At 41.0% G+C, this 25,771-nt stretch overlaps 1 protein-coding gene across 2 annotated transcripts in view; it reads left to right on the top strand.

The window, feature by feature from the left end:
- The first annotated feature begins 21 nt into the window (after positions 1-21).
- The window catches only part of LOC138832299 (protein mono-ADP-ribosyltransferase PARP14-like), a 40,079-nt gene continuing 14,329 nt past the window's right edge, over positions 22-25,771 (top strand). Inside the window, exons 1-9 of one of the 2 annotated variants that reach the window (XM_070030075.1) lie at positions 22-208; positions 6,441-6,571; positions 7,251-7,278; positions 10,729-10,971; positions 12,474-12,710; positions 14,981-17,289; positions 20,304-20,540; positions 21,052-21,273; positions 24,223-24,298. In XM_070030075.1, coding sequence (XP_069886176.1) covers positions 22-208; positions 6,441-6,571; positions 7,251-7,278; positions 10,729-10,971; positions 12,474-12,710; positions 14,981-17,289; positions 20,304-20,540; positions 21,052-21,273; positions 24,223-24,298 — 3,670 coding nt within the window. The remainder of the gene's footprint in view (positions 209-6,440; positions 6,572-7,250; positions 7,279-10,728; positions 10,972-12,473; positions 12,711-14,980; positions 17,290-20,303; positions 20,541-21,051; positions 21,274-24,222; positions 24,299-25,771) is intronic. The other variant, XM_070030076.1, reaches the window with a different exon arrangement.

Below are 25,771 nucleotides of genomic sequence, written 5' to 3'. Positions count from 1 at the left end.
ACCACAGGAGCCCAGCCGAGGATGGCTGGCGTGGGCCCCTTCCCGCTGCTGGTGGAGGGGTCCTGGGGTCCCCATCCCCCCAAGAACTTAACTATCAAGCTGCAGAAGTACTTCCAGAGCTCGAAGAGATCCGGAGGCGGCGAGTGTGAGGTCCGCCAGGAGCCCGGGAACCCACAGCGCTTCCTGGTGCTCTTCTTCCCAGATGATGGTGAGGGGCGCAAAGGAAAGGTTGGGGGGAGCGCTGGCTCCTCCTGCTGGGAGAACTGGCCAGGGATGGGGGTACAGGAGGGATGCACCGGTCAATTGGCAGTCGCAGGAGGTGAAGTAGCCCCTGGAGAGTGGAGGTGAATGATTCAGAGCTCACCCTAGGTGCTGTGATTCACTGGGAGCTGAGATTCCTGAGTCCATCAACCTTCGTCGCTGTCTTCTCAGCTGTCTTTCCCTGTTCCTGTTGTTTGTCAGTGGGAGTGGGAGAGGATGAAGAAACTCACTGGGATTTACTGGGAGTTGCTGGGATTCCTCCTGGATTATGGAGATTCCCAGGATTCTGAGGTCCCTTGGGTGCAGGCTGAGGCCCCTCACCCAGTTTGCCTTGACTAGTGGAGGGGAGAAGGCTGCTATGTACACCCCTTCCCCAGTCTGGGGCCCACTGTCACCCCTCCTCAGTCTCACGGGCGTCCACACATGTGGAGCACCGCTGGCATTCTGAGGTGATGTGAATTGGGATGTTTCACTCTCAGGGCCAAGTTCCTCCTAGCCAGTAGCTGAGCAAGTAAGAATCCCCGTGCTCCCCACCAGTTTCCTCTTCCAAAGTGGGCCAAGGGCCACCTGTTATGGGCTTGCTCAGGTCTCTTGTGGGAACTCCAAATCTATGACTCCCAGAATGTCACCTCCCCCCTGGGATTTCTTAGCCTGGTGACAACCCCCAGTGGTCTTCAGGATGCAGACAACAGTCATCTTCCTGTCTTTGGACTTGAGGAGAGGCAAGGAGCCTCTGGGGCCCTGCAGTTTGGAGAGATACAATGCCCCAACAGGGACCCTGGAAGGGGAAATTGAAGGAGAAAGGGAAGGATGCAGACAGGTTAGCAGGAGAGGCAGAAGGGAACAAGAGACCCGCTTGGCCCTTCTTATAGAAGACTAAGAACAGTTCTCTCCAAGGATTAATTCCACCATGGAGTGCCATTTCCCTCCAGCTTTCCCTTTTCCTAGAAGGTCCCCTACTTTGATTCCAGCTATCAGCTTCCCCTGGCCCTTAGTGGGTTCTTTCTTCTCTAAAATCCCACTGTCCTTAAGAGCAGTTCTCATGCTTGGGGCACAGACTGCCTGTAACTTTTAAACCCTAGTTTGAACATGTTATCAAAATTGCTTGTCATAAATCAGAGCTTGAAATTTTCCAAGGATGCAAGAACCCGTCTTCTTAGATAAAATTACATGTAGATGCTCTGAGCTTGGTTCAGGAAGGATACTGTCCTTGTCGGTGAGGGGAGCTGGACATGAGACTTCCCACTCTTCTTCCTCCCAAACTCCTGTCCTTATTGAGGATCACATTACTGATCATACTACCATTCAGCCCCTGAAATACCTATGTGCATACGTATTGCACACAATCTGAGAAGCAGCTGGCATAGGGATATGCCTGGATGGACTTTAAAAACAAAGTTCAGGAACAAAGGTAGCTATGTAACAGAGATGACATCAGATCACATCAGATAAACTGGATTACAGATTGCTCTCAGCTTTCAGAAGTCACTCTCAGTAGTCAGTCCTCGAGTCTGGATAGAATCCGCAACCTGTACCTTAAAGAGTGGAGTTGGAGGCTAGCATTCTTTCTCAGGTCAGTTCTAATGCTTGTTTCCAAGTGAGCATTGAGGTCCATTCCTTTATGGTTGGCTGAGGTGGAAAATCCATCATGCCTCCCTTTAAGACTTTGAGCCAGGCACCAGTGGCTCACACCTGTATTTCTAGCTACTCACGAGGCTGAGATCTGAGGATCACCATTCAGAGATAGTCCAGGCAGAAAAGTCTGTGGGATTTTTATGTCCAAATAACCAGCAACAAGCCTGAAGTAGAAGTATGTTCGAAAAAGCCAAGTGAGAGCATAGGGCCTTGAGTTCAAGCCCAGTATTAATTATCACAACAAAAAGTAAGGGATGATTTTTTCCAGGCCTTTCCATTTCCTAACAAATGGGGCACTGTCATTCTTTCTGATGGAGGCATAGAATTCCATTGTGTATATATACCACATTTTCTTGATCCATTCATCTACTGACAGGCATCTGGATTGGTTCCATATCTTAGCTATGGTAAATAATGCTGCAATAAACATAGTTGTGCTGGGAGCTTTAGTGTGGTCTTGTTTGTAAAGTGAAGTAAGCCAAGCCCAAAGAAACATAGGTCCCATGGTTTCCCTTATTTGCAATATCTAGTATATGTATGAGTCAAGCGGAAAAGGTCAGGTAATGTGATGTTAGGAAAATGAACCTTTAGATATGTATTTTAATGTTTTTTTTTCTTTCATGCATTTGTTTCTAACGCATTAAGAATGACATTGCCCCATTTGTTAGGAAATGGAAAAACTTGGAAAAAATTATATTAAGTGAAGTAAGCCAGGCCCAAAGAAACATAGGTCCCATGGTTTCCCTTATTTGCAATATCTAGTATATGTATGAGTCAAGCGAAAAAGGTCAGATAATGTGATGTTAGGAAAATGAACCCTTAGATGTGTATTTTAATGTTTTTTTCTTTCATGCATTTGTTTCTAACGCATTTATAAGATTATTTCTTTGTTGCTTTGTATGTCCCTCCCCCACAGTATAAACCCTGCTTTCACTATATTTGATGTCAGTATAACTTGTGGAGGAGATGGGGAAAAACCAGTTGTTTAAGGATACAGGTGGACCTGTTGCAACAATGAGAAGTACAAGTTGTCATGTCCAAAACGAGCTTTACAACGTGGGGGGGGGGGGGGGAAGGCTGGGAAGGGATGTGAAGGGTAAACAAAGGAGGAGGCTGCAATGCTTGATAAGAAATGTACGCATTATCCTGCCCATGTAATTGTAACCCCTCTGTACAGTATGTTCACAAAAAAATTAAATTAAAAAAATAAAAATTTAAAAAAAAAGTAAGGGTGAGAGGAGGAGGAAAAAAGGACTCAGCTTCTCCAACCCTTTGCATCAGAATATAACATAGTAACCCAGCACACAGGTCATAGCCACAGCCACAAATAGCAGGGCCCCCCAAATTCCTTTCTGCCAGACCTCAGAGCCATCTTACTGTTGACCACACCCCCTCCTTAACAAAACTCCCTTTCCATGTTTTCATGGAATTTCCCTTTTCTAGCTAATCCTTCTGATCATCCCAGCTTACATCTGCATTGCATTTGAGGGCATTACCAAAGGCATTCACAGACAAAATGCTAAGCAGGGATATGAAAATTCCACAGAGGTTAAGCTGTATTTCCTTACAGCCATTCAGCTGGTTCTTGGCAGGGTTAAAGTCACATCTAGACTCACATGTCCACTTCCACTTTCAGTTTTATACTTGCCGTGGACCGGCTCTGTCGGGACGATGGAGGACACCTAGTGGGGGTAACTGGAACAGGTGGGGAGATGGCAAACAGACAACTCACACAGAAGAGGAGTGAATGCTGAGTGTGATTTATTGCAGAGGATGACAAGCTTTTATAGAAAAAGGTCTCCATGAGAAAGGGCAAAAGGTTACACAACCTTGCTGCAAGGCTTCGTTCTTGGGTGGTCACCAGCTAGTCGCCTGATCTTGTTTTTGGATGACGAGCTATGACGATAGGCACTTGTTCCAGGCTTTACCTCTATTTTTTTTTTTTTAGATCTTTCTTTTTTTTTAATTTTTATTTTTTTGTGAACACACTGTACAGAGGGTTTACAATTACATTGGCAGGTTAATGCGTACATTTCTTATCAAGCATTGCAGCCTCCTCCTTTGTTTACCCTTCCCATCCCTTCCCAGCCTCCCTCCCCCCACCCTCCCACCCAATCCCCCCCCCCCGCCTTCTCACCCCCCCCTCCCCGCACCAACGTTGTAAAGCTCCTTTTCGACATGACATCTTGTACTTCTCATTGTTGCAACAGGTCCACCTGTATCCTTAAACAACTTGTTTTTCCCCATCTCCTCTACAAGTTATACTGACATCAAATATAGTGAAAGCAGGGGTTATACTGTGGGGGAGGGACATACAAAGCTACAAAGAGATAATCTTATAAATGCGTTAGAAACAAATGCATGAAAGGAAAACATTAAATTACATATCTAAGGGTTCATTTTCCTAACATCACATTATCTGACCTTTTTCGCTTGACTCATACATATACTAGATATTGCAAATATTTTTAAGAAATACAATTGGTTTCGAGATGCTTATCACCTATTAACCATTAACCAGAGCATATGGGCAAGGTGCTGGACAGAAAGGCATGAACTCTAGTACTTTATTGTTACTTTTGTTTAGTTTTGCACTTTGTGCGGTTCAAATCTTTTCTAAGCAATTGTGCTTCTTTGCCATTTTTTAGAGGGTCCCCAATTTGTGGCCAAAAATCATGATATTCAGTATACTTAGTTAAATCTGGCCATATATCAAATTCAGGCTCATAGTGTCTTCACTGTAACCCTTTCACATAATCGTTTACTCTTCTCCATAAAGGCCTTAACTATCTCATAAGATCTTCCTTGTTCCTTCTTTTTTGATAGTAAGCACCAAGGAGGCCTAGATCTAGCAAGTCTCTCAGTAAATGGAAGAGAGTAATAGGAAGTTCTTTCTCCTAAGTAGTTTACCCAACGGTTGCCATCCTTATCATACACACCTGTAACAGGCTATGGATCTGGGGGAAGTCTTTGGGGTCCCCTAGATAATGGAGGATCCCACCATTTTCCTCTGATAAGCCATTGCCACCTTCCATCTACCAACCTTTTAGGAATCTTATTTAGCTTTTGGTCTAAATATCCGTCTACATCTTTCTTATCTACAGGATATCCATATGGGTCTATTGTATATGCTTCAGGATTAAAGGGAAGTCCCCAATAGCCATACACTCTTTCTGCTCTAGCCGTGCCTACAGCTTCTTGTAAATCTCTTATAAACAATTCCTTCTGCTGAAGTGACGTCATGAACCCCCCAATACTTTTAAATTTACTTATGACTTGTCTAATAACCTCCATAAGAGGGGCTTTCAGGGTAGCACTTAACTCTGGTGAGTTAGTCATATTCTCAGGACACTCATCGGATGTTGGAGTCATCATCACTTCCAAGAAAGAGCCCTGAATAAGGGAACGTTGAGCATGAGTAAGTAGAATAAGCAGCAGGAGCAGTAAAAGATTAATGGGCACTCCTATACAGCGAAGAAAAGAGAAACAGGAACAGGAACACCTCTTTCCCAGGGGCTTGCCAGACTTTCCAGGAGGTAGGCCTCTTTGAAGCCCCATTCTCAGATCTGATAGCAGGTGTTCCATGCTAAGCAGACTCCACTGGAGTAGGCGTGGCATATACTCTGTCCCTGATGTTTGATATATTAATCCTCTACTTGTTTATTTTTGCAAAATATTTTCCATCCCTTCTTTCATACATCCTTTACTGCCAGATATGAGGCCCTCATCATCACAGACTAAGAAACTGGACTTTCTGATGAGGCTCCTTAGCCACCTTCCTAAAACATAGCTTTCATCGTGCCATGTCCTAGGCCCTGGCTGTCCGTGAGGGAGGCTTGCATTATTTCATCTCAGTGTAGAATGGATTCTGCTGCTTTTTGAATACCTACTGAGTGTCAGGGCCTGTACCAAGTTATTTTTAATGTGTCTTCAATGTAATGCAACCAACATTGATTTTTAAAAAACAACAACAATCTTTATTAACTTCATTAATAAATAGATTTTTTGCTTCATAAATAATGCTTATTAAGGAACTTGCTACATGAGTTAGTCACCTTTCCAGTACTATGACAAAATGCCTTAACAGAAAGGTTCATTTTAACTCAACAATATTAGAGGTTTGCACTTATGGTCAATTGACCTGTTGGTTTTTGGCAAGATACATCATGAGACTGCCGTTATCTCATGACCAGATGTAAAAAAGGGAGAAGGGGCTGGGTCCCAATATCTCCTGAAAAAGCACACATTACCTCATTTTCTCCCACCAGGTTATACTTCTTAATGCTCCATTACTTCCCATTAGTGTCATAGGCTGGCAACTGAAACCTTTAATACATAGGCTCTGCCGGGAAAGTACAGACCCAAACTATAGTGTTAATGCATGTGTAAAGATGAAATTCTAATCCTTACACACTTACTAAACTTTTCTTCTTTTTTTTTTACTGTACAGAGCCTCTTTTGAGAACTTGAAGTAACATAAAAATAATAGAATAATTATAAAATAAAGAATGTCACTTGACTGTTTTCTCTTCTTGACTTTTCAGTTCGTCAGAAGGTTCTGGAGAAACAGAATCATGAGTTGGAATTGCCAGGAACAGGAACATTCAAGCTCACTGTCCAGTTGCCCACTGCCCCGGATGAAGGCCCTGTCTTTAAGAGGGAAATTCCAACAAAGGTAAGCCAGATGGAGCCAGGGTTCAGAGGGATCCGGATGATGTCCCAAGCTCCCAAATGTGGGAATCTCAATAAGAAAATGTGGTGGAATGAAGCCAGAGTGAGAAAAGTGGCTGAGAAATATGGAGGGGGTGGGAGCCATGTTAAGGCGGTAGGACAGAATGGAGGAAGGGTACCTTTCCTTTGATTTTAGTAGTTACAATAATATTAGTTTGGGATTTTAAATGCTAGCTCTCTGTGGCCTGGCTCTTTATAGCCTGAAGCTTGCATTGTTTTTAGAAGACCGCTATCCATACTACCTGCTATTTCCCCAATTAAAAAATGGATTGTCAGATTACTGCTAGGGTAAATGAGATGACTTCTATGAACTTGCTGTTATAGTGAGTACATAATAACTGTTGAGTCTGGAAATTATGACCTCAGCTGTTTGTCTGATTCAGGATTACCCCATGCACTGAACATTTAATGTGAATTAGGAATTACATTGCATCTCATTTTTACCAATGACCAATGGATGCTCCGTGACATATGACCTCAGATGCACTCAAGAAACCCAATGCGGGAGTATTCCATTATCATGTCTATTTACCATACAACTCCTGTCTGGTCTTAGAAATGTTTTCTTAATGTAAAGTAATTACTACCAGTAGAGTAATGCTACTTTATTGTTTTGGTTTTAGGAATCCCGGGTGAATGAAGATGTTAAAGGTAAAACTAAAGTTGAAGCAGCTCTGATGTTCACTAAGCAGTTTTGCAGTCATTATAGAAATCACCTGGGAATAGTCCTTCTCTTCCATCTTTACACATCACAGGGTCTGCTCAGTGGGGAGCTGGACCATCTTCACACCTATGCAAGCTTGTCAGAAAGCAGACACTATGAGGTTACTTAGGCTCAAGTCACACAAATGGGAGCAGCCCTCTAGGGCCTGGGAGATGTCTGCAGTTGAGAAGAGGGAAAAAAAATTTCTAGAAAGTGGTAAGAAGCTTAATGGTAGAGCACATCTATGCCCAGGTGTCCAGTAAGAAACAACAACAGATCCAGTCACTGGTGGCTCACAGCTATAATCCTAGCTACTCAGGAGGCTGAGATTTGAGGATCTCCATTTGAAGCCAGCCCAGGCAGGAAGGACAGGAAAGTTGGTGAGACTTATTTCCAATAAACCACTCAGAAAAAGCAGGAAATAGCACTGGTTCAAGTGGTAGAGCACTAGCCTTGAGTAAAAGAAATTCAGGGATAGTGCCCAAGCCCTGAGTTCAAGCCCCAGGCAAAAAAAAAGGAAAGAAAAAGGAAAAGAAACAAGGACACGGCACGTCCATCCACAGATGCTGTGTGGCTGCATCTGTCAGCACTGCTTTGTGAACACTTGGTATACAGAGATGTCCTATGCAGCCATAACAAGAAGAACCATAATGGTCAGCAGCAGAAGTGGATGCAGTGACCCCAAAGGCAGCTTCTCTTCTTACCTCACCTATGATTGGAATCAGCCAGGAATTAGATAGCTGTCCTGGATTCTGTTACTTAAATAGTGGCTGCACATTGGTGTGACACTTATAAACTACTAGTTTTCATGGATATGCATGTTGTTACAGAGGGTAAAATGATGAACCATGCTGAATGAACTAAACAAGAGTGAGAGAGTGATATATGGACCCAAATCTTAGGGAAATGCATTCAAAATTAGTCTAAAATCTCCCATGAAAGGTTCATTGGCAGAAAGGGACTAGATAGCCCTCTCTGAGACTTAGGAATTTAATTAAACAAACATGAAATAAGTTAAAATAATATCTAAAAGTCCATGAAATTGATGTTTCTTGTGCTTTTAGCAATTTTATTGTCAAATTATTGCTGTACATACACTAAATTCTGACAATGAACCTAATCTAGAACTCTAGAAATGACTTAGATTGGGATGGGCATTTTTAGAACAGAGTTGTGTATGAATGGAGAAGAGTTGCCTAATGAGTCCTAAGTCTCAAAGATCAAGAAGCAGAGGCCGCTGCGTCATGGGTGGGCATGTATTAGGCATACCTGAAACCTATGCAAGAAGTTAAAACTGGAAAGTTTGCGGGAATTGATAGCCCAGAGCCGGACATATTACTAACATCGTGGTCTGTGATTAAAGACAGTGCCTTATGCCAGGCTATGATTAGTTGGGCTGGATAGAAAATTGGAAACGAGCAGCTGGAATGTCTTGGAAAAGAATCAAGGCCAAGGGCAGCAAATACTGGTTACTTGGGTTGGGAAAATTCTGGAACTTCCTCATCCAAATCTCCGGTCTAGACTCCTTTTTAAATTTCTTGTCTCTTGGATGTTCCTATTGAGTAGTCAGAGCCAATCTACTGAAGCCATTTGTATCCTTTCGCTCATCAAACAAGTTTTCTTTAGGACTTACTGTTTCTTTTTTAAGTTCTCAGCCAGTTTGCCTCTCAGCTTCTGGGAATTAAAGGATTCTATCTTCTCACATTTCATAGACATTGGTCACCAGTTTATAAAAAGTCTTAACATCCATCCTTCTCTCGTGGCTAGGCCCTCCTGTGACTTTCAAGTCTATCATGGAGGGAACTCATAGCTTGGTCTCTGTTTCTGGGAGCTGTTTCTTAATATTTCATCATCCTTTCACAGAAACTCTGTCTCACCTCTAGCTTCACCTGCAAGGTGAAGTTCAGAGCACATTCTGGATCTGGCCTGTTTTTCTGAACTAGTTGCTCATATATCTGCCCCAGAGCACTCCTTTGTAGACACATCAGTCACCTTATCTTTGTCTAAAGTGTCTGGTGATTATTGCCCACAATATCCTTTACTGCTATTTTCTGTACCTAATTCTGGGCACCTTTCAGGGCCCTCACAGCTACATCCAGTTCTCTGAGGCCTTTCTATACAAGCCCAGCCCCTTGATCTGTTTTTCAAACTCTTGACATGCTTCTTTGGTGTTGAAGCTTCTAATAGTCACAGGTTATAAAATAATTGCTTGTCCAGGACCTGATAGTTTGCATCTATAATCCCACCTATTGAGGAGGCTGAAATCTAAAGGACTGAAGTTCAAAGCCAGCCTGGGCAAAAAAAAATCACTTGATTTTATGTAGCCAAAAAAAATCCATTTAACTCTAGCCTGCAAAAAGTGGGGCTGGGGTGTGGTTCAAATGATAGAGTGCCAGTTTAGCATGTATGAGTTTCTGAGTTCAACCCCAGTATTAGAGGGGGAAAAACTGTTTCTGGGAAGACTCTTACTATATAGTTCACTTAGTCCAATGCTCTCGTTTAATATTAAGACAAGGACACATAGCAAAAGAGTGGCAGTCAGGGGTTGAATGCATACAGCCTCATCCCTAACCCAGTACCTATTCCACATGATCATACCTGTCTCATTCAATGCTGTTATGTTGTTTCTCCTTACACTATAGTCAATGCAAATGTGTGTACATCATTAGATGTCCTTGCATTCCATCAGAGTGCAGTATTTCTCCTATTCAGTGATCATTAACTGAGTCTCAGGTATCTACCATGGGCCAGCAACACAAAGATGAACAAGCCTGGGTCTTGCTTTTGAGAAGTTTATTTCTATCATTGTAATGGAGTGCTGTGATAGAAATAAATGTTAAGTGCTATGGAGGACAAGTTGGGCAGAGGGATAAAGCAGAAAAGAATGTAATATAAACTTAAAATACAAATGATAATAGACAAATGCTATATTACACACACACACACACACACACACACACACACACACACACACACACACACACACACACACACACACACACACACACACACACACACTATCCCTGGGGCTTGAATTCAGGGCCTGGGTGCTGTTCCTGAGCTTTTGTGCTCAAGGCAGTGCTCTACCACTTACCACTTGAACCACAGCTCCACTTCCCGGGTTCTTTTTGTAGTTAATTAGAGATAAGAGTCTTGTAGACTTTCCTTCCTGGACTGGCTTTGAACTGCAATCCTCAGATCTCAGGTGAGCCACCTGCTTTACATTATAATATAATATAATATAAAGCAGCTTTACATATATTTTTAACTTACCAAAGCAGAAAGCTATTTCAATTAGGGACCTAAAAACAAAACATTCATATCTTAGTATAACTAACTGTACTAAGACTATGGCAGATAAATATAATACAACTTCCTTTGTCTCCCCCCCAAAGCAGATGTGTCAGAAAAACTGGACACAAAACTTTCTCTCTGTAGTACACCAGAAAAACAGGAAGATATCCCAAGAGAATGTGAAAACATTTCCTGTGTGGTGGCACTTGAAAATCTTAAGGCAAATGTGACTGACACAACATTGACCTTACTAGTGGAGAACATAAGTGGCCTCCCCAGTGATGACTTTCAGATGGAAGTTATCCGAGACTTTGATGTTGCTGTGGTTACTTTTCCACAGCATAAAGGTAAGCTCAAGGGACATTTCATTGGCCAATATTCTTTGTTCTTCTTCTTTTTACCAGAGAGAGAGAGAAGGAGAGAGGGGGGGAGAGAGAGAGACAGAAGGAGAGAGGGAGAGGGAGGGAGAGAGCACCATGCTAGGGCTTGAACTCAGGGCTTACTCTCTCCCTTGGTATTTTTGCTCAAGGCTACCACTTGGAGAATACTCTGCCTAATGGCTGAAAGAAAGAGGCAAAGTCATCCTCAATCCTTCCTCCCACCCAGGGACCAGAAAACCTCCCACTAGGTTTCACTACTTAAGGTTCTTCCTCCTCCTAATATCATCAAGCTGGGGATTAAGGATTTAGTACATGGGCCTCTGGGGGACAGTGTAGGTCTATATTATAGTATCTGCTAGCTTCCTGGGCAGATATTCTAGAGGAACTCACAGTTTGGGAGCAGGTAAGAAGTTCCTATGGAAGTAAATAACAGGAGGAAATAGATAACAAGCTAGCAAGAGGAGAAGCTGTGGGAAATGGGAAGAAAGGTATTAGTGTTACACTTGTACAAGTCTGTACTGATTGTATTTAAACTGCACTAAGTAAGCTGGTTCATGCCATTGCTGTAACCTCTGACTGACATGCTTTGATTGCTTATCCCTCTGAAAAATTCTTCTTTGCTCTTCAAGACTTTGAGGTATGATTTTTTTTCCTTACTCAATCCCACAAGAGGTAATGTAGTTTCTTTCAAGGCCCCCTTCTCTCCTAGGTGGCCATCTGGCAAAGACTTACTTTATTCATATCTAGATTATTTTATTCATACGCAGATGGTAGCACAGTGTATTGTGGCCCCGCCATCAGTTCTTACTAATTTAGAAAAGGTAGGCTGATTCATGAAGGGTGAACATAAACAAAGTTTAAAAAAATTACAAGGGCTGCCATTTTACTTGGGGTGGGGTGGGGGGGCACGGCGGTTACCCTAGCGTGTACAAGTGTGTTCCTTAGCACAGCAAAAAAAACAAAAGCAAAAACAATAACAGAACATTAGAGAAGGGTATTTGTGACACAAAAATGGCATATGCAAGGGTGAAGGGGGGAAAAAGGGAGGTTTCAAACAATGGCTAATTTTTGTGGTGATGTGGAAAATAATTTGCAGGGAAGAACTGAAGTAATGCTTGGAAATCGCTAAGGTCACTGTAAGCTGTTGAAGGAGTGTGAGCTTTGACCTGCAGGCATGGCACCATTGAAGGACTGGAGAGAGGGGAGTGAAATTACAAGATGCCATTGTAGGCTGGTGAGGATTATGACTAGAGAAACACTGCTCAGTACCAGTAATGATGTGACACATTCACAGACACATCATTCAGAGACAGGAGGTTTTATGCATGCCAAGTTTCAAGTAGGTAGTAAAAATCCTGTCTCAAACTGGAGTGCTGGCTTCTTCCTTTTAACTCGATTAATAACCAGGCCACAATCTTCTATGTTCTTTAGATATCAAATCGTAATATCCTAATTTTCTTCTTTTGTAGATGCCATCAAATTTGTTGATGATTGTGCCAGGCACCATTCAATTAAAAGACTTCAGGTTTCTGCAAGACTTCTGGAAATGACAAAAACAATCAAGGTTGAAAACCTGCCCCCTGGTGTTGATGACTTCCAGTTGCAACTTTACTTTGAAAATCCATTCAATGGAGGAGGAAAAGTTGCCAGTGTTGAGTGTTTTCCAGATGAGAGTTCTGCTCTCGTTGAATTCTGTGACACAAAAGGTAATAGCTCTTAGCTTTTGGTATCTGGCATAATCTAGGCCATTTAAGCAGGTCCTAGCAGTTAGTTACATTCTCACTCATTTTGCTTGTTTAAAATGATTTTAATTATCTGTTCACTTGGGATATGATACTTCATGAGGGCAGTGATTAAAATTTTAGAGAATCAGTGCCAAGTTTTTAAAAGTGAAAAGGAGATTGTATATAACTGATTAAAACATGTATCTTTCTTGGGGCTTTTGATGTGCTATATTAAAAAGACAATTTGTGTTTATCCATCCACATAAATTCTCAAATTAATTTAAGCCAAGTCTAGGTGAAGACATACTCAGTAGCATAATACAGTTTCTATAAAGTGCTACTGCTCCATCTTTTCTGTAAGTGTCATTACTCAGGAACTAATAGGAATGGTTTCAAATAACCTCAGGATGGAGACTATAAGGCATATTAAAATGACATCTTAGATGGTCATCACAACAGACAAACATGAGTTTGAATCCTAGTTTTGGTGCTTACTGACTGTGAATTTTGGGAGGCCTGGGTGCTGTTCCTCAGCTCTTCAGCTCAAGGCTAGCACTCTACCACTTGAGCCACAAGGCCACTTCCGGTTTTCTGGTGGTTAATTGGAGATAAGAGTCTCACAGGCTTTCCTGCCCAGGCTGGCTTTGAACCACAATCCCCAAATCTCAGTCTCTTTAAGTAGCTAGGATTACAGGCATGAGCCACCAGCGTCTAGCTTCGTGTTGAGATTTTTGACAAGTTGCTTTAAGCCACCAAACCTGTGGGTTTCTTATCTGTAAAATGGGTGTCACAGTAGTAATTTGCTGAGAGCAGTGTTGTGATGACTTGATGAAACCAACCTGCAGAGTACCTAGAATAATGCAGAGTTCAGTAACTGCTAGTGAAAACTGGCACAGATCCTCCATGGGACTGTGGTGGGATTTCGGGCTTATATTTTTGGGCTTTGGAGGCTTTCATCTTTCTATCAAGCCTGGCACTAGTCCTTGGTCACAAAACAAATATGATGAAATTATTTTTAACATCTTTCCACCATGGATAAAGTTGAAGTCCAAGTTATTACTGGAGTTTACTGATTTTTTTTTACCTGCCTGGCAACTAAGTGAAAATGGGGAATGTCTGGAAGGTTAATAAGAATAGAAAGAGGGGGGTGGGGATTGGATTGGTCTCTGTACAATGACCAGGAGGTAACTGTATCATGGGCAGAAGGAGGTATGGGTTTTTACTGAATTATAGTCTCTGGGCTGGGCTCTCAAATGACTAAGAATGATTTTGTTTTGTTATAATGGAAAATCACAGGTTTGGGGGCTGGTAGATGCTGGATATTAACTTAGATATTCACTTTACTTAAGTTATCTAATTCTTCCCAGCCTCCATCTTATTATTTAAAAATAGGGATGATAATAATAATGTCTCTCCCTTAAAGGGAGGTTTCAAGGATTAAATGAACTTCATATATATAAAGCACTTAAAAATTATCTGATGGCTGGGTGTTGATGGCTCATGCCTGTAATCCTAGCTACTCAAGAAGCTGAGATTGGAGGATCATGGTTCAAAGCCAGCCTAGGCAGAAAAGTCTGTGAGACTCTTATCTCCAATTAATGACCAAAAATGTTGGAAGTATGTGGCTCAAGTGGTAGAGCACTAGCCTTGAGTACAAAAGCTCAAGGATAGTGCTCAGACCCTGAGTTCAAGCCCCAGGATTGGAACATACATACAAAAGTGTCTAATATAAGAGTTATTATTGTTCTGCTGTAAGATGAGTAATAGAATCTAAGACAACTGTGAAGCTTAAAATTCTGTGACTATATGAAATAGAACAAATAACATGTTACTCAAATGAGCTTGTCTTTGAGGAACAATATATTCCTCACACTGGACAAATACCAACCTTGTGTTTGTGAAGAAATTCATATCCATTATTTCTTATGGTGGGAATGCATCCCTGAGATATGGATAAGAGAATAATGGGAGTTAATTAATATGTATCAACATATTAATTAAAATGTATCAACATATTAATCAGGTAGAAGGTAATTATTGCATTAAATAAGGTCTATCTGTACACTGTTAGTACATGTCAATTTATAATTGAGCATCTTGGGAATAGTGCTGCCTTAAAATTTCACATCAACATTGTGAAAACATTAGGATTTATTTTCCTCTAGAAAATAAAAATGGGTTGCCTTAATTTGTTTTTATTTGAAATGTATCCCATCAAGATGATGTTATTTTTATTCCTTTTGCTTTGAAAGTGTTAGAAACCATCATGGCCAAGAAGTATAACTTCAATAAGATGCCAATATCAGTCTTCCCCTACTATATCTCCTTGGGCACCGCCTTGTATGGTAAGGAGAAGCCTCTGATCAAGCTCCCAGCACCATTCAAAGAGTCATTGGATCCACTCTTATGCAAGTTTTTTCAGAAAGAAGGGCATCTGATTGAGGAGATAAACAATGAAATGAGGCATTGTCACTGTGAGCTAACATGGTCCCAACTCAACAGTACAGTTACCGTCAGACCTGCAGCCACACTGGGCAGCCAAACAAGATCAAAAATCAAGACCTGGCAGAAAGATGCATCCACAGCACTCGCTGGCATCAGGTCTAAATATGAAGTTATCTCACTCCAAGTGGAGCCAGGAGTGTGGGACACCATCAAACAAGATATAGAAGATGATAGGATTTTGATTGAGTTTGATACAACTGAAGAGATGATGATTTTAGCAGGAAAATCAGAAGATGTCCAAAACATTACCTTGAAAACCAAGGAATTAATAGAAAACACCATGCAAAAAATTAGAAAGGAACAGGAGAGTCTGGAGGAAAAAGTGGCCATTTCTCCAGGAAAGTATTTTCTTTTGTGCCATAGTGGTATCCTGAATCATCTAGGAACAGAGTGCCCAGAGATGGAACTCTCTTACAATGAATCCACTCACTACCTTTGCGTTAAAGGACTCCGTGAAGATGTGTATAAATTAAAGAGTGAAGTCCTGGCAATGATGTTTTCCACGGTTCGGAAAACACTTCATATTTCTTCTGAGGTCTCCAACTTTTTGCAACAGGTAGACTGTAAAGAATTGTCTCAGTTTCTTTTTATAAAACAGAAAATCCTTGCAGTATATGAGATATATGATATATATGATATAACTGTTGACTTGACCAGCTGTTCTGCTAAAGATCAGGCACAAGCTGAAGAGCAAATGCTCAGTGGCTTAAATTATAAACGCATTGAAGTTGAGGACAAGGAAATTCTTAATAGCAACAAATGGAAAAAGAAAGTTAATGATTTGCAAAAGAAACACAATTCCCACACAAAAGTGGTGGCAATCACTGAATTAACTTCAGGATCTCCAGCTGAGGTGATCATTGCAGGCTGTGTGAAAGAAGTCAATGAAATCTATACCTTGCTTTTTGACTTCTTGGAAAAACATATGAGAATAGAGAGATTCATTGAGGTCAAGCCATCCTTGCTTCTAGACTACTTCAGGGCAAACAAGAAGGAATTCTGGCCAAAGAAGACAGGTGTGCAGGTAATTTTCAAGCCTGAAAACAGAAAGAATGGCATTTTACTGATTGGTACCAAGAGTGAAGTACTAGAAGGCACAGACATCATTGCTAAAGTTCAGAATTTAATCTGTGTTAAAACCTTTAACATTGATAAGCCAGGAGCCAGGCAATTCTTACAGGATAAAGTGTTGTTTTACAGAAGTGAGGTCAGACGGTTGTATAGCTGTTTCATTGAACTCCAAGAGGACAAAGAAAAACAGGAGGAGGTAGGCAGTGAAAATGTGCAGAAGTGCTTCTTTAAGAAGAGGGTGGCTCCTGGTGTCATGCTGATTGTGAAGCAGGGTGACTTGACTCAGTTTCCAGTGGATGTGGTGGTGAATGCTGCAAATGAGACCCTCAGGCATATTGGTGGGCTTGCTGCTGCTCTCTTAAAAGCAGCTGGCCCTGAGCTTCAAGCAGACTGTGATGAGATAGTGAAGAAAATGGGCAAGATCCTACCTGGCAATGCCACCATCTCCAAAGCAGGAAGGCTCCCTTGCCACCATGTGATCCATGCAGTAGGGCCTCAGGGGAATGACGATGATGTGCCAAGGTGTGTATTCCTGTTAAAGCGAGCTGTGGAAACCAGTCTTAGTTTAGCTGAGCAATACAAGTACCAATCCATAGCCATTCCAGCTATCAGTTCTGGAATCTTCAGCTTTCTCTTATACCAGAGTGTACGGAGCATTGTTTCAGCCATCAAAGACTACTACCAATATAAGCAGGAAGGTGGCTCCTTGAAAGAGATTTACCTTGTGGACCCATCTGAGAAGACTGCTGAGACCTTTGTTGAAGCTATAAAAAATGTATTTGAAGACACCCAACCCAGTACAGCTTCCCTGGCCAAGACCGAATCCCCGACTGACTTCCTGCCTACAACAGAAGTCTTGCCTGACAGTGCCTCCCACCTCCGTTTTACAGTAGCACACCCACCTGTACCAAAGAAACCTCCATGTCTAGTAGCCCCAGGAGGCCTGAAGATGCTGTTGGTAAAAAGATGTGTGCAGGAGGCTGAGGTGAGTGTTGTTACTTATATAACACTATCAAGATGCTGTGATGCCACTGGGTCTGTGGTTCCCCCCTTGAGAGTCAGTAGGGGATAAGGATGGAAAAGTAAACCAACATCCCAACACAGTGAACATTTTAATCAAGTTTAAATGCCATATGTCCTCATTATCTTTAAAAAGCACAAATTGGATATGCTTTACATGAAATGAAATGATGTAGATTAAATTACTCTGTGAAAGGTTTTGCTTTAGACTGCTTACAAAAAAGAGTATCCCTAGGAATTCATCCAAAGGAGTGCCCAATGTAATGTGATAAACAGTAATAGAACACTTATATCAATCACTGAGAAAGAATCCTTGAGCTCATTCAGTCACTCCTATGTCATCTAACCACCTACTTTACCTCCCTACGCCCACCCGCAAGCATCCATTAATCTACTTTGCTGTAAGTTTGTTTACTCTGAAAATACAATGAAATACATCATCCTATTTGTGGTTTTCTATGTCAGTCGTGGCTGGGGTGCTGTCCCTGAGCTTTGTTGCTCAAGGCTAGTGCTTTACCACTTTGAGCCATAGCTCCACTTCCGGTTTTCTAATGGTTAATCGGCGAGAAGACTCTCAAGCACTTTCCTGCCTGGATTGGCTTTTGAACTATGATCCTCAGGTTTTAACCTCCTGAGTAGCTAGGATTACAGACATGAGCAACTGGCATCTGGCTGACTGGTTTGTTTTACTAGGAAGATTTTTTTTCTTTTTGGTAGTACTGTTTTAGGTTTGCACATAGGACCTTGTGTTTGTGAAACAAGCACTTTACCGTTACAGCCATACCCCCAGCCCCAGAGAGATATATTTCCAAGGTTCACCCATGTTGTAACTTTTATAGCTGAATAATACTTCATTGTTGGGAATGTTGTTTACCCATTCATCAGCTGATACACACTTGATTGTTTCTTTGACTTTCATGAGAACTGTTTCTACGAACATTTATTTACAAAATGTATATTGAAGACTTTTTTATTTTGTTTAGTACATATGTAGGAATGACATAGCTAGGTTACATTGTAGTTTCAGAATTGACCTGACGAACTGGTAGGCAAGGTTCAAAGTAGTTCTATCAGTTTATGCTCCTGTCAGTAATGTTAAGAGGTCCAATTTCTGATCCTTGGCAACCATTATTATTATTTGTCTTTCTTATTATTGCCCTTTTAGTGAGTGGATGCTTTTATCATACAGTGGTTTTTATTTGAATTTCTTAATGACCAATGGTGTCAAACACCTTTACATATGCCTTTGGCCAATTGAATATCTTCTTTGGAGAAATGACTATTTGAATTCAGGTCTGCTTTTATATTGGGTTATCTTTTTTGTTGAATTTTAAATATATAACTCCATGGTCACATAACTGATTTGTAGATATTTTTTCCTGTCCTATGAGCAGTGTTTTTTTATATTCTTTATTTGAAGTTGTTATGTTTTAAAAATACAGATTATTTTAATTTAAAATAATGGGCTAGAAGCCAGGTGCTTGTGGCTTAGGCCTATAATCCTAGCTATTCAGGAGGCTGAGGTCTAAGGATCACAGTTCAAAGACAGCTCAGGTAGGAAAGTCTGTGAGACTCTCAAATGAACTATTCAGGAAAGGTGGGAAGTGACACTGAGGCTCAAGTAGTAAGGTGCTAGTCTTGAGCAGAAGCAGCCCAGAGTTCAAGCCCCAGGACTTACCCCAAAAAAAGTGGCCGAGGGGGGGGACTGGGAGATTAATTGGATTTCTAGTTACAGTAGTAGTAAAGAATCACAGCCAACACTGAGGGTCACTTCATGTCCAATAGCGCCATAAATGCTTGACATGAATTTCCTCCCTAAATGCTATGAGGTGAATTGTAGGAGTACTTTCCTCTCAGATCACAGAGGAGAGAATGAGACTTAGAGGAATGAAGGAAGTGGCACAAATCCCACAGCTAAGCCATCAAGTAAAGAATAGAATAGGTTCTAAACTTGCACTATTTAAAATTACTGTCAGTAGGGCTGGGAAGGTGTCTCAGTGGTAGAGCGCTTGCCTTGCATGCCTGAGGCCCTGGGTTCAATTCCTCAGCACCACATAAGCAAAAAGAAAAAAGCTGGAAGTGGCGCTGTGGTTCAAGTGGTAGAGCGCTAGCCTTGAGCTGAAGAGCTGAGGGACAGCACCCAGGCCCAGAGTTCAGGCCCCACGACCGGAACCCCCCCCCAAAAAAATTACTGACTATAATTTCTCATTTGTAAAAATCAAACAAATAAGCAAAATGTTCTACTGACCAAGAGTCTGGAAAGTCCTGTTCCTTGTCCCCCTTGACACTGAATTTGAAAGAGCTCTTTCCATTCTTTTCATTCCCATGCCCCTCCTCTGGCTTTCACTGACACCATGAATCCTGTGCCTTATTCCTCCAGTCCTGTGGACAGGCCGCATTTCTTCTCCTCTCTTCTCTTGCCTCACTAAGGGAGCCTGATTAATCTGTTCATATGCACTGTGATTGAAAAGCTTTTATGGTTGCTCATTGTGTGTGCTTGGAACTTCAGGTAGCTCTTCCTCAGTCTACCCCAGGGTACTATATCTAGCTTGGCAGGCAGAAGCTCTCCATCAAGTCAAACCAACCTTTTCATGGCTCACAATCCACCACAAGTAAGTGCTGGCTGTTTCCTGTCGTTATCAGTCTCATGTAACCATTCCCATTTCTCAGGTCCCACTTGCTCATGCCATGGAAGGGTCTTTTTCAAGACTTGTCAAGTTATCTTGTGCCATTTATATGGTCGTCGTCTCCTCCTCCTCCTCCCCCTCCTCCTCCCCTTCCTCCTCCCCCTCCCCCTCCTCCTCTCCTCCCCCTCCCCCCCCTCCCCCCAGAATCATGTAAATAAGTTTTTAATAACACTTCATTGTTACTTCAGTCTCTAAAAACCTTAATCATCTTGCTTGTTCCTCATTGTGCTAAACCCAGTGACTCACATAAAGTAATGGTTGCCGAGACTTAATTTTTTATTTTGTCTTTAAGACCCATGTCATTGTCAACTCCATTTCCTCGGATCTTGTACTCAATAGAGGACCTCTCTCTCGAGCATTCTTGGAAAAGGCAGGGCCAAAGCTCCAGGAGGAGTTGGAGGCTGCTGGACAAGGAGTCACTGTCCGTGTGGGCACCATTCTCCAAACCAGTGGTTGTAATCTGGACTGTCACCGTGTGCTTCACGTGGTGGCTCCCATGTGGAAAAGTAACAACGTGGACTCACTACTGGTAGGTTCCAGTTTGAAATTCTGAAGGAAATGAGCTAGCCTTGGGATTCTTTCAGAATACTGTAGGTTAGACTCTGCCTGTATTTTGTCGGTCACAATATCATGCTTGGGGGCAGGTTCCACAATTATGGCCATTTCCTTCAGCTGTGGCTGACTTCTCAGGGGTACTAGTTAATAATATAAATCGTTGTAGAGTTTAGTAACTATTCAGTGGGTAGGAAATGTTGGGGGGTGCTATTGAAGATTATCTTAGTGAGAAAAGGGAGTGAAACCTGAGAACAGAAGACTGTGAAGGACAAGTACAGTCAGTGCTTTTCTTCATTCATCCTGTGATGTTAGTTGGAATTTCTTTTCCCTTTCTGTTTTTTTGTCTGTAACTTTCCTTGTGTTCACTTCTATTGAAAGCAAAATAGTGTGACAGAGGCCACAGTCAAAGGTGCTGAATTCTCTTTCTTTTGTGTCTAACACCTAATTCTAGGCAAGATGTACAAGGCCATGTCTGTGTTTTTCAGGTCATGAGAGACATAATCAGAAACTGTTTGGAGATCACTGAGAAGTTGTCTTTACAATCCATTGGATTTCCAGCAATAGGGACAGGAATTTTGGAATTTCCTAAAACTGTATTTCCTGATTTAATAATTTCTGAAGTGTGGAAATTTAGTAGCAATAATCAACTGAAAGCTTTACAGGAGGTTCAATTTCTGCTGCACCCCACAGATCATGAAAATATTCAGGTACAGTCTTCATTCGTTTTTTATTAGTTTGGTAAGTTCTGTCTGGGAATCTAATGTTCTCAATTTCCTCTTGAGCTAAAAAATGGAAAATTTTAAACAACTGTAGATTAAACAATCTTATTTGCTTCCTTGTATCCATCATCAAACAATATGTTTTTTTTTGGGGGGGGGGTCTGGTCATGGGGCCTGAACTCTGGGCCTGGGCACTGTTCCTCAGCTCTTCAGCTCAAGGCTAGCACTCTACCACTTGAGCCACAGCACCACTTCCGGCTTTTTTTTCTTTTTGCTTATGTGGTGCTGAGGAATCGAACCCAGGGCTTCAGGCATGCAAGGCAAGCGCTCTACCACTGAGCCACCTTCCCAGCCCAAACAGTATGTTTGATAGCTACCTGCATTAGTTCCTCTCCTGTTTTGAAGTGCATCCTAACTATATAAAATCTATGCCTAAAAAGTTGGTAGTTTATTTCATTTCAGTTTTTAATAAAATTGTGGTAGTTGGAGTTGAACCATGTGAGCTATACCTCCCTCCACACCTAGAAATGTGTTTCAAACAAAACACTTTAATAAAATGACATAATTGCAGTATTATATCATATCTAAAATAAATATAGCAGCAATTCTTTTTATTTGATCAATTGTAAAGTCAGTGTTCAGATTGTCAATGTGTTTGAATCAGAATCAAATAAGGCCTTTAAGACTATTTTAACCAAAGTGATTTACTTACATGTGGATCTATATATGTCAATGCATAATATAGAAGACATACATATTGCCTTCTCAATAAGAAAATACCAGGAAGGGACATAAATTATAATTTCTTTTCTTATTTCTGGAAATACAATAAATTACAAGAGTATTGGTGAAAAAGCATTATGAGTAGTAGAGTTGAGACAAGAAATATAAGAACCAAACCCATTCATAGTCTGTCAGCCAGCTCCTATTTACTCAGTTTGAGTCTTAGATGAGCCACTCACATTATAGAAGAATCCGAGTTATGAAAGCCCTTATTTCTGTCCTTCCTGTCTTTATCATCTGGAAGAGTAGATGAAAAGTTCCATAATATTGGCAGAACTTAAACAGATGAAAGCCAGAAAGCCAGAGATGACCAGGAACTGGTTATTGGACCATCTGGATTTTTAGGTCATAGATTCCTTTTCACTAGACCTACACACTATGAATTATTTGGAAGCAAGCTCCATTCCAATCAGGCAGCCAATCCACCCAAATAAAGAATGTAGTCCATTTACTTTGCCTGTGTAATTAAAGTTAATTGGGTTTTTTTGTTTTTGTTTTTTTTTTGTTTGTTTGTTTTGGTTCGGCATGGGGCTTGAACTCTGGGCCTGGGCACTGTCCCTCAGCTCTTCAGCTCAAGGCTAGCGCTCTACTACTTGAGCCACAGTGCCATTTCTGGATTTCTGGAGGTTTATTGGAGATAAGAGTCTCACGGACGTTCCTGCCTGGGCTGGCTTAGAACCATGACCCTCAGATCTCAGCCTCCTTAGTAGCTAGGATTATAGGTGTAAGCCACTGGCACCTGGTCCCTCTAAAGGTTCTATGGGAAGTTTATTTTTATATGTTTTTATTGTGAAAATACTGTACAGAGGGGTTACAGTTACATGAGCAAGGTAATGAGTACATTTCTTATCAAGCATTGTTGCCTCCTCCTTTGTTTTCCTCTATCATCCCTTCCCTCCCACTTCCCTACTCCATGCAAAGTTTTAAACAATCTCTCTCTGACTGATATTGTGTGAGATGCTATGAGTCATAGACCACAGCATGTAGTATTGCTTTCCTTCCTATAAATCATAGTCCTTGGGAAGCTTAGCTTTATAAATATAAAGCACACTTAACTAGAGGCATGAGGTGTTGAGCAGTTTTGAATGACTGGCTGCATGGTCTGGGGTGTGAGTTCTATAACCCAGAATGTAGCCTTCAAATCTCACTCTTATCTAGGGAACCCCAGCCTTCATCTTTCCTAAACACCGAGTACTGGGTACAACTCTAAAAAGGATTAGTTCTTCAGACACCTTTTGTAACATTGGAAATGTTATTGGTTCTTCATACATGAGATGCAAGATTTTTAAAGACAGACTTCGCTTATGTTTTCACAAAGAGGGAAAGTTATTGAAGTATTTTTAAATGGAGATTTAACAGAGGATCTAAAATGACACCCCATGGCCTCTAGATGTGCTTTGTTCAAATTACATTTTAAAAACATTTTAATCACTGGTTAGTATCTGAAAATTGAAAAAAAAAACACTTACATAAAACTCCAGATGTACAAAACCAGTGTGACTGAAGACTTGGAGAGATCTAGTGCATGCACTGGGATTCTTACTTTGAAGAGTGTACTGTGGCTGAGTGGCAGAAGCTCTCCAGTTCTCCTAACTTAAGTCAGTTTGTACCTGTGTACTTTATCTGCCTGGCTCCTGTGAATACAAGATCCTCACTCAGAAGTATCTCTCTACCCCACCCATCACTATATCTGTATCCAGATGTTACTTGTCTATTCCCTACAAAATTCCTACTGCTTGTTTATAAGGAGGGAAAACAATGGTGATTTTTCAGTGTCACTACCAGGTCAAAAAGAAAAAGAAAGAAAGTCACAGATTCACTCACTATCATTGTAATACGGTTAAGAAGTTGGAAAAACTTGGACAGAGCAGAGGAAGGGGTGACATGGTCCAAAAAGAAATGTACTCATTACCTAATTTATGAAACTATAACCCCTCTATACATCACCTTTATAATAACACTAGAATAAAAAAGAAATAAAAGCTCAGATGTTTAAATCCACTACCATCAAAAAAAGAACCTATTAAGAAACTGGGTATTTTTGATAACTGTTTACCTCTAAATATGTAAGTGCATGAAGAACTGAATTCCTGATGAATTAAATTTCTTGATGAACCAAAATGTGTAACGGTGAAAACTGTGTTTGCATTCCAGGAATTTTCTGATGAATTTTCCAGAAGGAACAATGGAATTTCTAGTGACAAAGTTCCAATGGCTAAAAATACACAAGGTTCAGTAAAGCTTTTATATTGACAAATTATTTTTAGTTGCTATGTAACTATTCAGTAATAGGTAAAGGATGATCATGATTATTTTTCTGAAAATTTGAGTGACAGCATACTAAAGTCTGTTGTATAAACTTAAACAGGTAAGATATTGGACATGTTTATGTGAACCAGTGCAAAAGAGAAGATGGACCAAATTATATAATCTATACAGTGGGTTTTTAAGTAGTAAGTGGTAACATAACATGTATTTCTGAAATAGACACATAGAGAGATACTATGCTTCTCCTGTGTCAAATATAAGCTGTTAATTTTTAATTGATCCTCTTTGGAGTCCATGAGTCATTTTTCTTTTTTTCTTTTGAAATCTGGAGTTGCCTTCTTTGAGCCGAGGAGCTCAAAGCAATCTTTCTACTTCAGTTTCTCAAATAACTAGTACTACAGGCTCATCTCACCATGCCTGGCTTTACTGTGCCTTCTTAAATCAAAAAGAGGTATGTCTTCCATCAAATTTGGAACTTTTCAATTTATTACTTATACAATATGTCTTTGAGGAGCTGTTTTTATTCCTTTCCATCTTTTTTCCCCTCTCTTTTCTTCAGATTGAGTAAGTTATACATATCTGCCTTCAAATTCACTGAGTCTTTTCTCTGTCCCCTCTGCTATTGAACTCATTCAGGGAATTTGCTTTTAATATCAGACAGCATTTTTTTTTTTTTTTGCCAGTCCTAGGGCCTGAATTCAAGGCCTCGGTACTGTCCCTGGGTTTTTATTTGTTCAAAGCTAGCATTCTACCCACTTGAGCCACAACACCACTTCTGGCTTTTTCTATTCATGTGGTACTGAGGAATTAAACCCAGAACTTCATGCTAGGCAATGCTAGGCAAGCACTCTACCACTGAGCCACAGTCACAGCCCCCAGACAGCACATTTTAAAGCTCTAAAATATGCTTTTGTGTCTGTTTTGTTTAGTTCCTACTTCTCTTTAAAGAGCTCCTGTCTTTCCATTCATTCATAGTCATTTCTATTCATTCAGATGTGTTTGCACCAACCTCATAAGTCACTGTTAATGAAGATATTTGGGGAGGGGAGGGGGTTGGTCATAGGGCTTGAACTCTGGGCCTGGCACTGTCCCTCAGTTCTTCAGCTCAAGGCTCTACCACTTGAGCCACAGCACCACTCTGGTTTTCTGGTGGTTTATTGGAGATAAGAGGCTCACGGACATTCCTGCCTGGGCTGGCTTTGAACCATTATCCTTAGATCTCAGCCTTCTCAGTAGCTAGGATTATATGATTACAGGCATGAGCCACTGGTACCCAGCTCTTCAGACACTTTTAAAGTCTGATAATTCCAACACCTGGATCATTTTAGTTCTGTCTTTGTGCTCAAGAATTTTTTAGTCAATTTTTCTGGCTTTGTATGTGACAAGCAATTTTTGGAGATATATACATGCACACACATATGCTGGACATTTTGAT

Source organism: Dipodomys merriami, unplaced genomic scaffold (genome assembly GCF_024711535.1).
Source record: "Dipodomys merriami isolate MVZ:Mamm:240054 unplaced genomic scaffold, mDipMer1.0.p SCAF_2, whole genome shotgun sequence".
In the NCBI taxonomy this organism is placed as follows: domain Eukaryota; kingdom Metazoa; phylum Chordata; class Mammalia; order Rodentia; family Heteromyidae; genus Dipodomys; species Dipodomys merriami.
The sequence above is the reverse complement of the archived record's forward strand: the minus strand, read 5'-3'. Positions and strand labels throughout refer to the sequence as shown.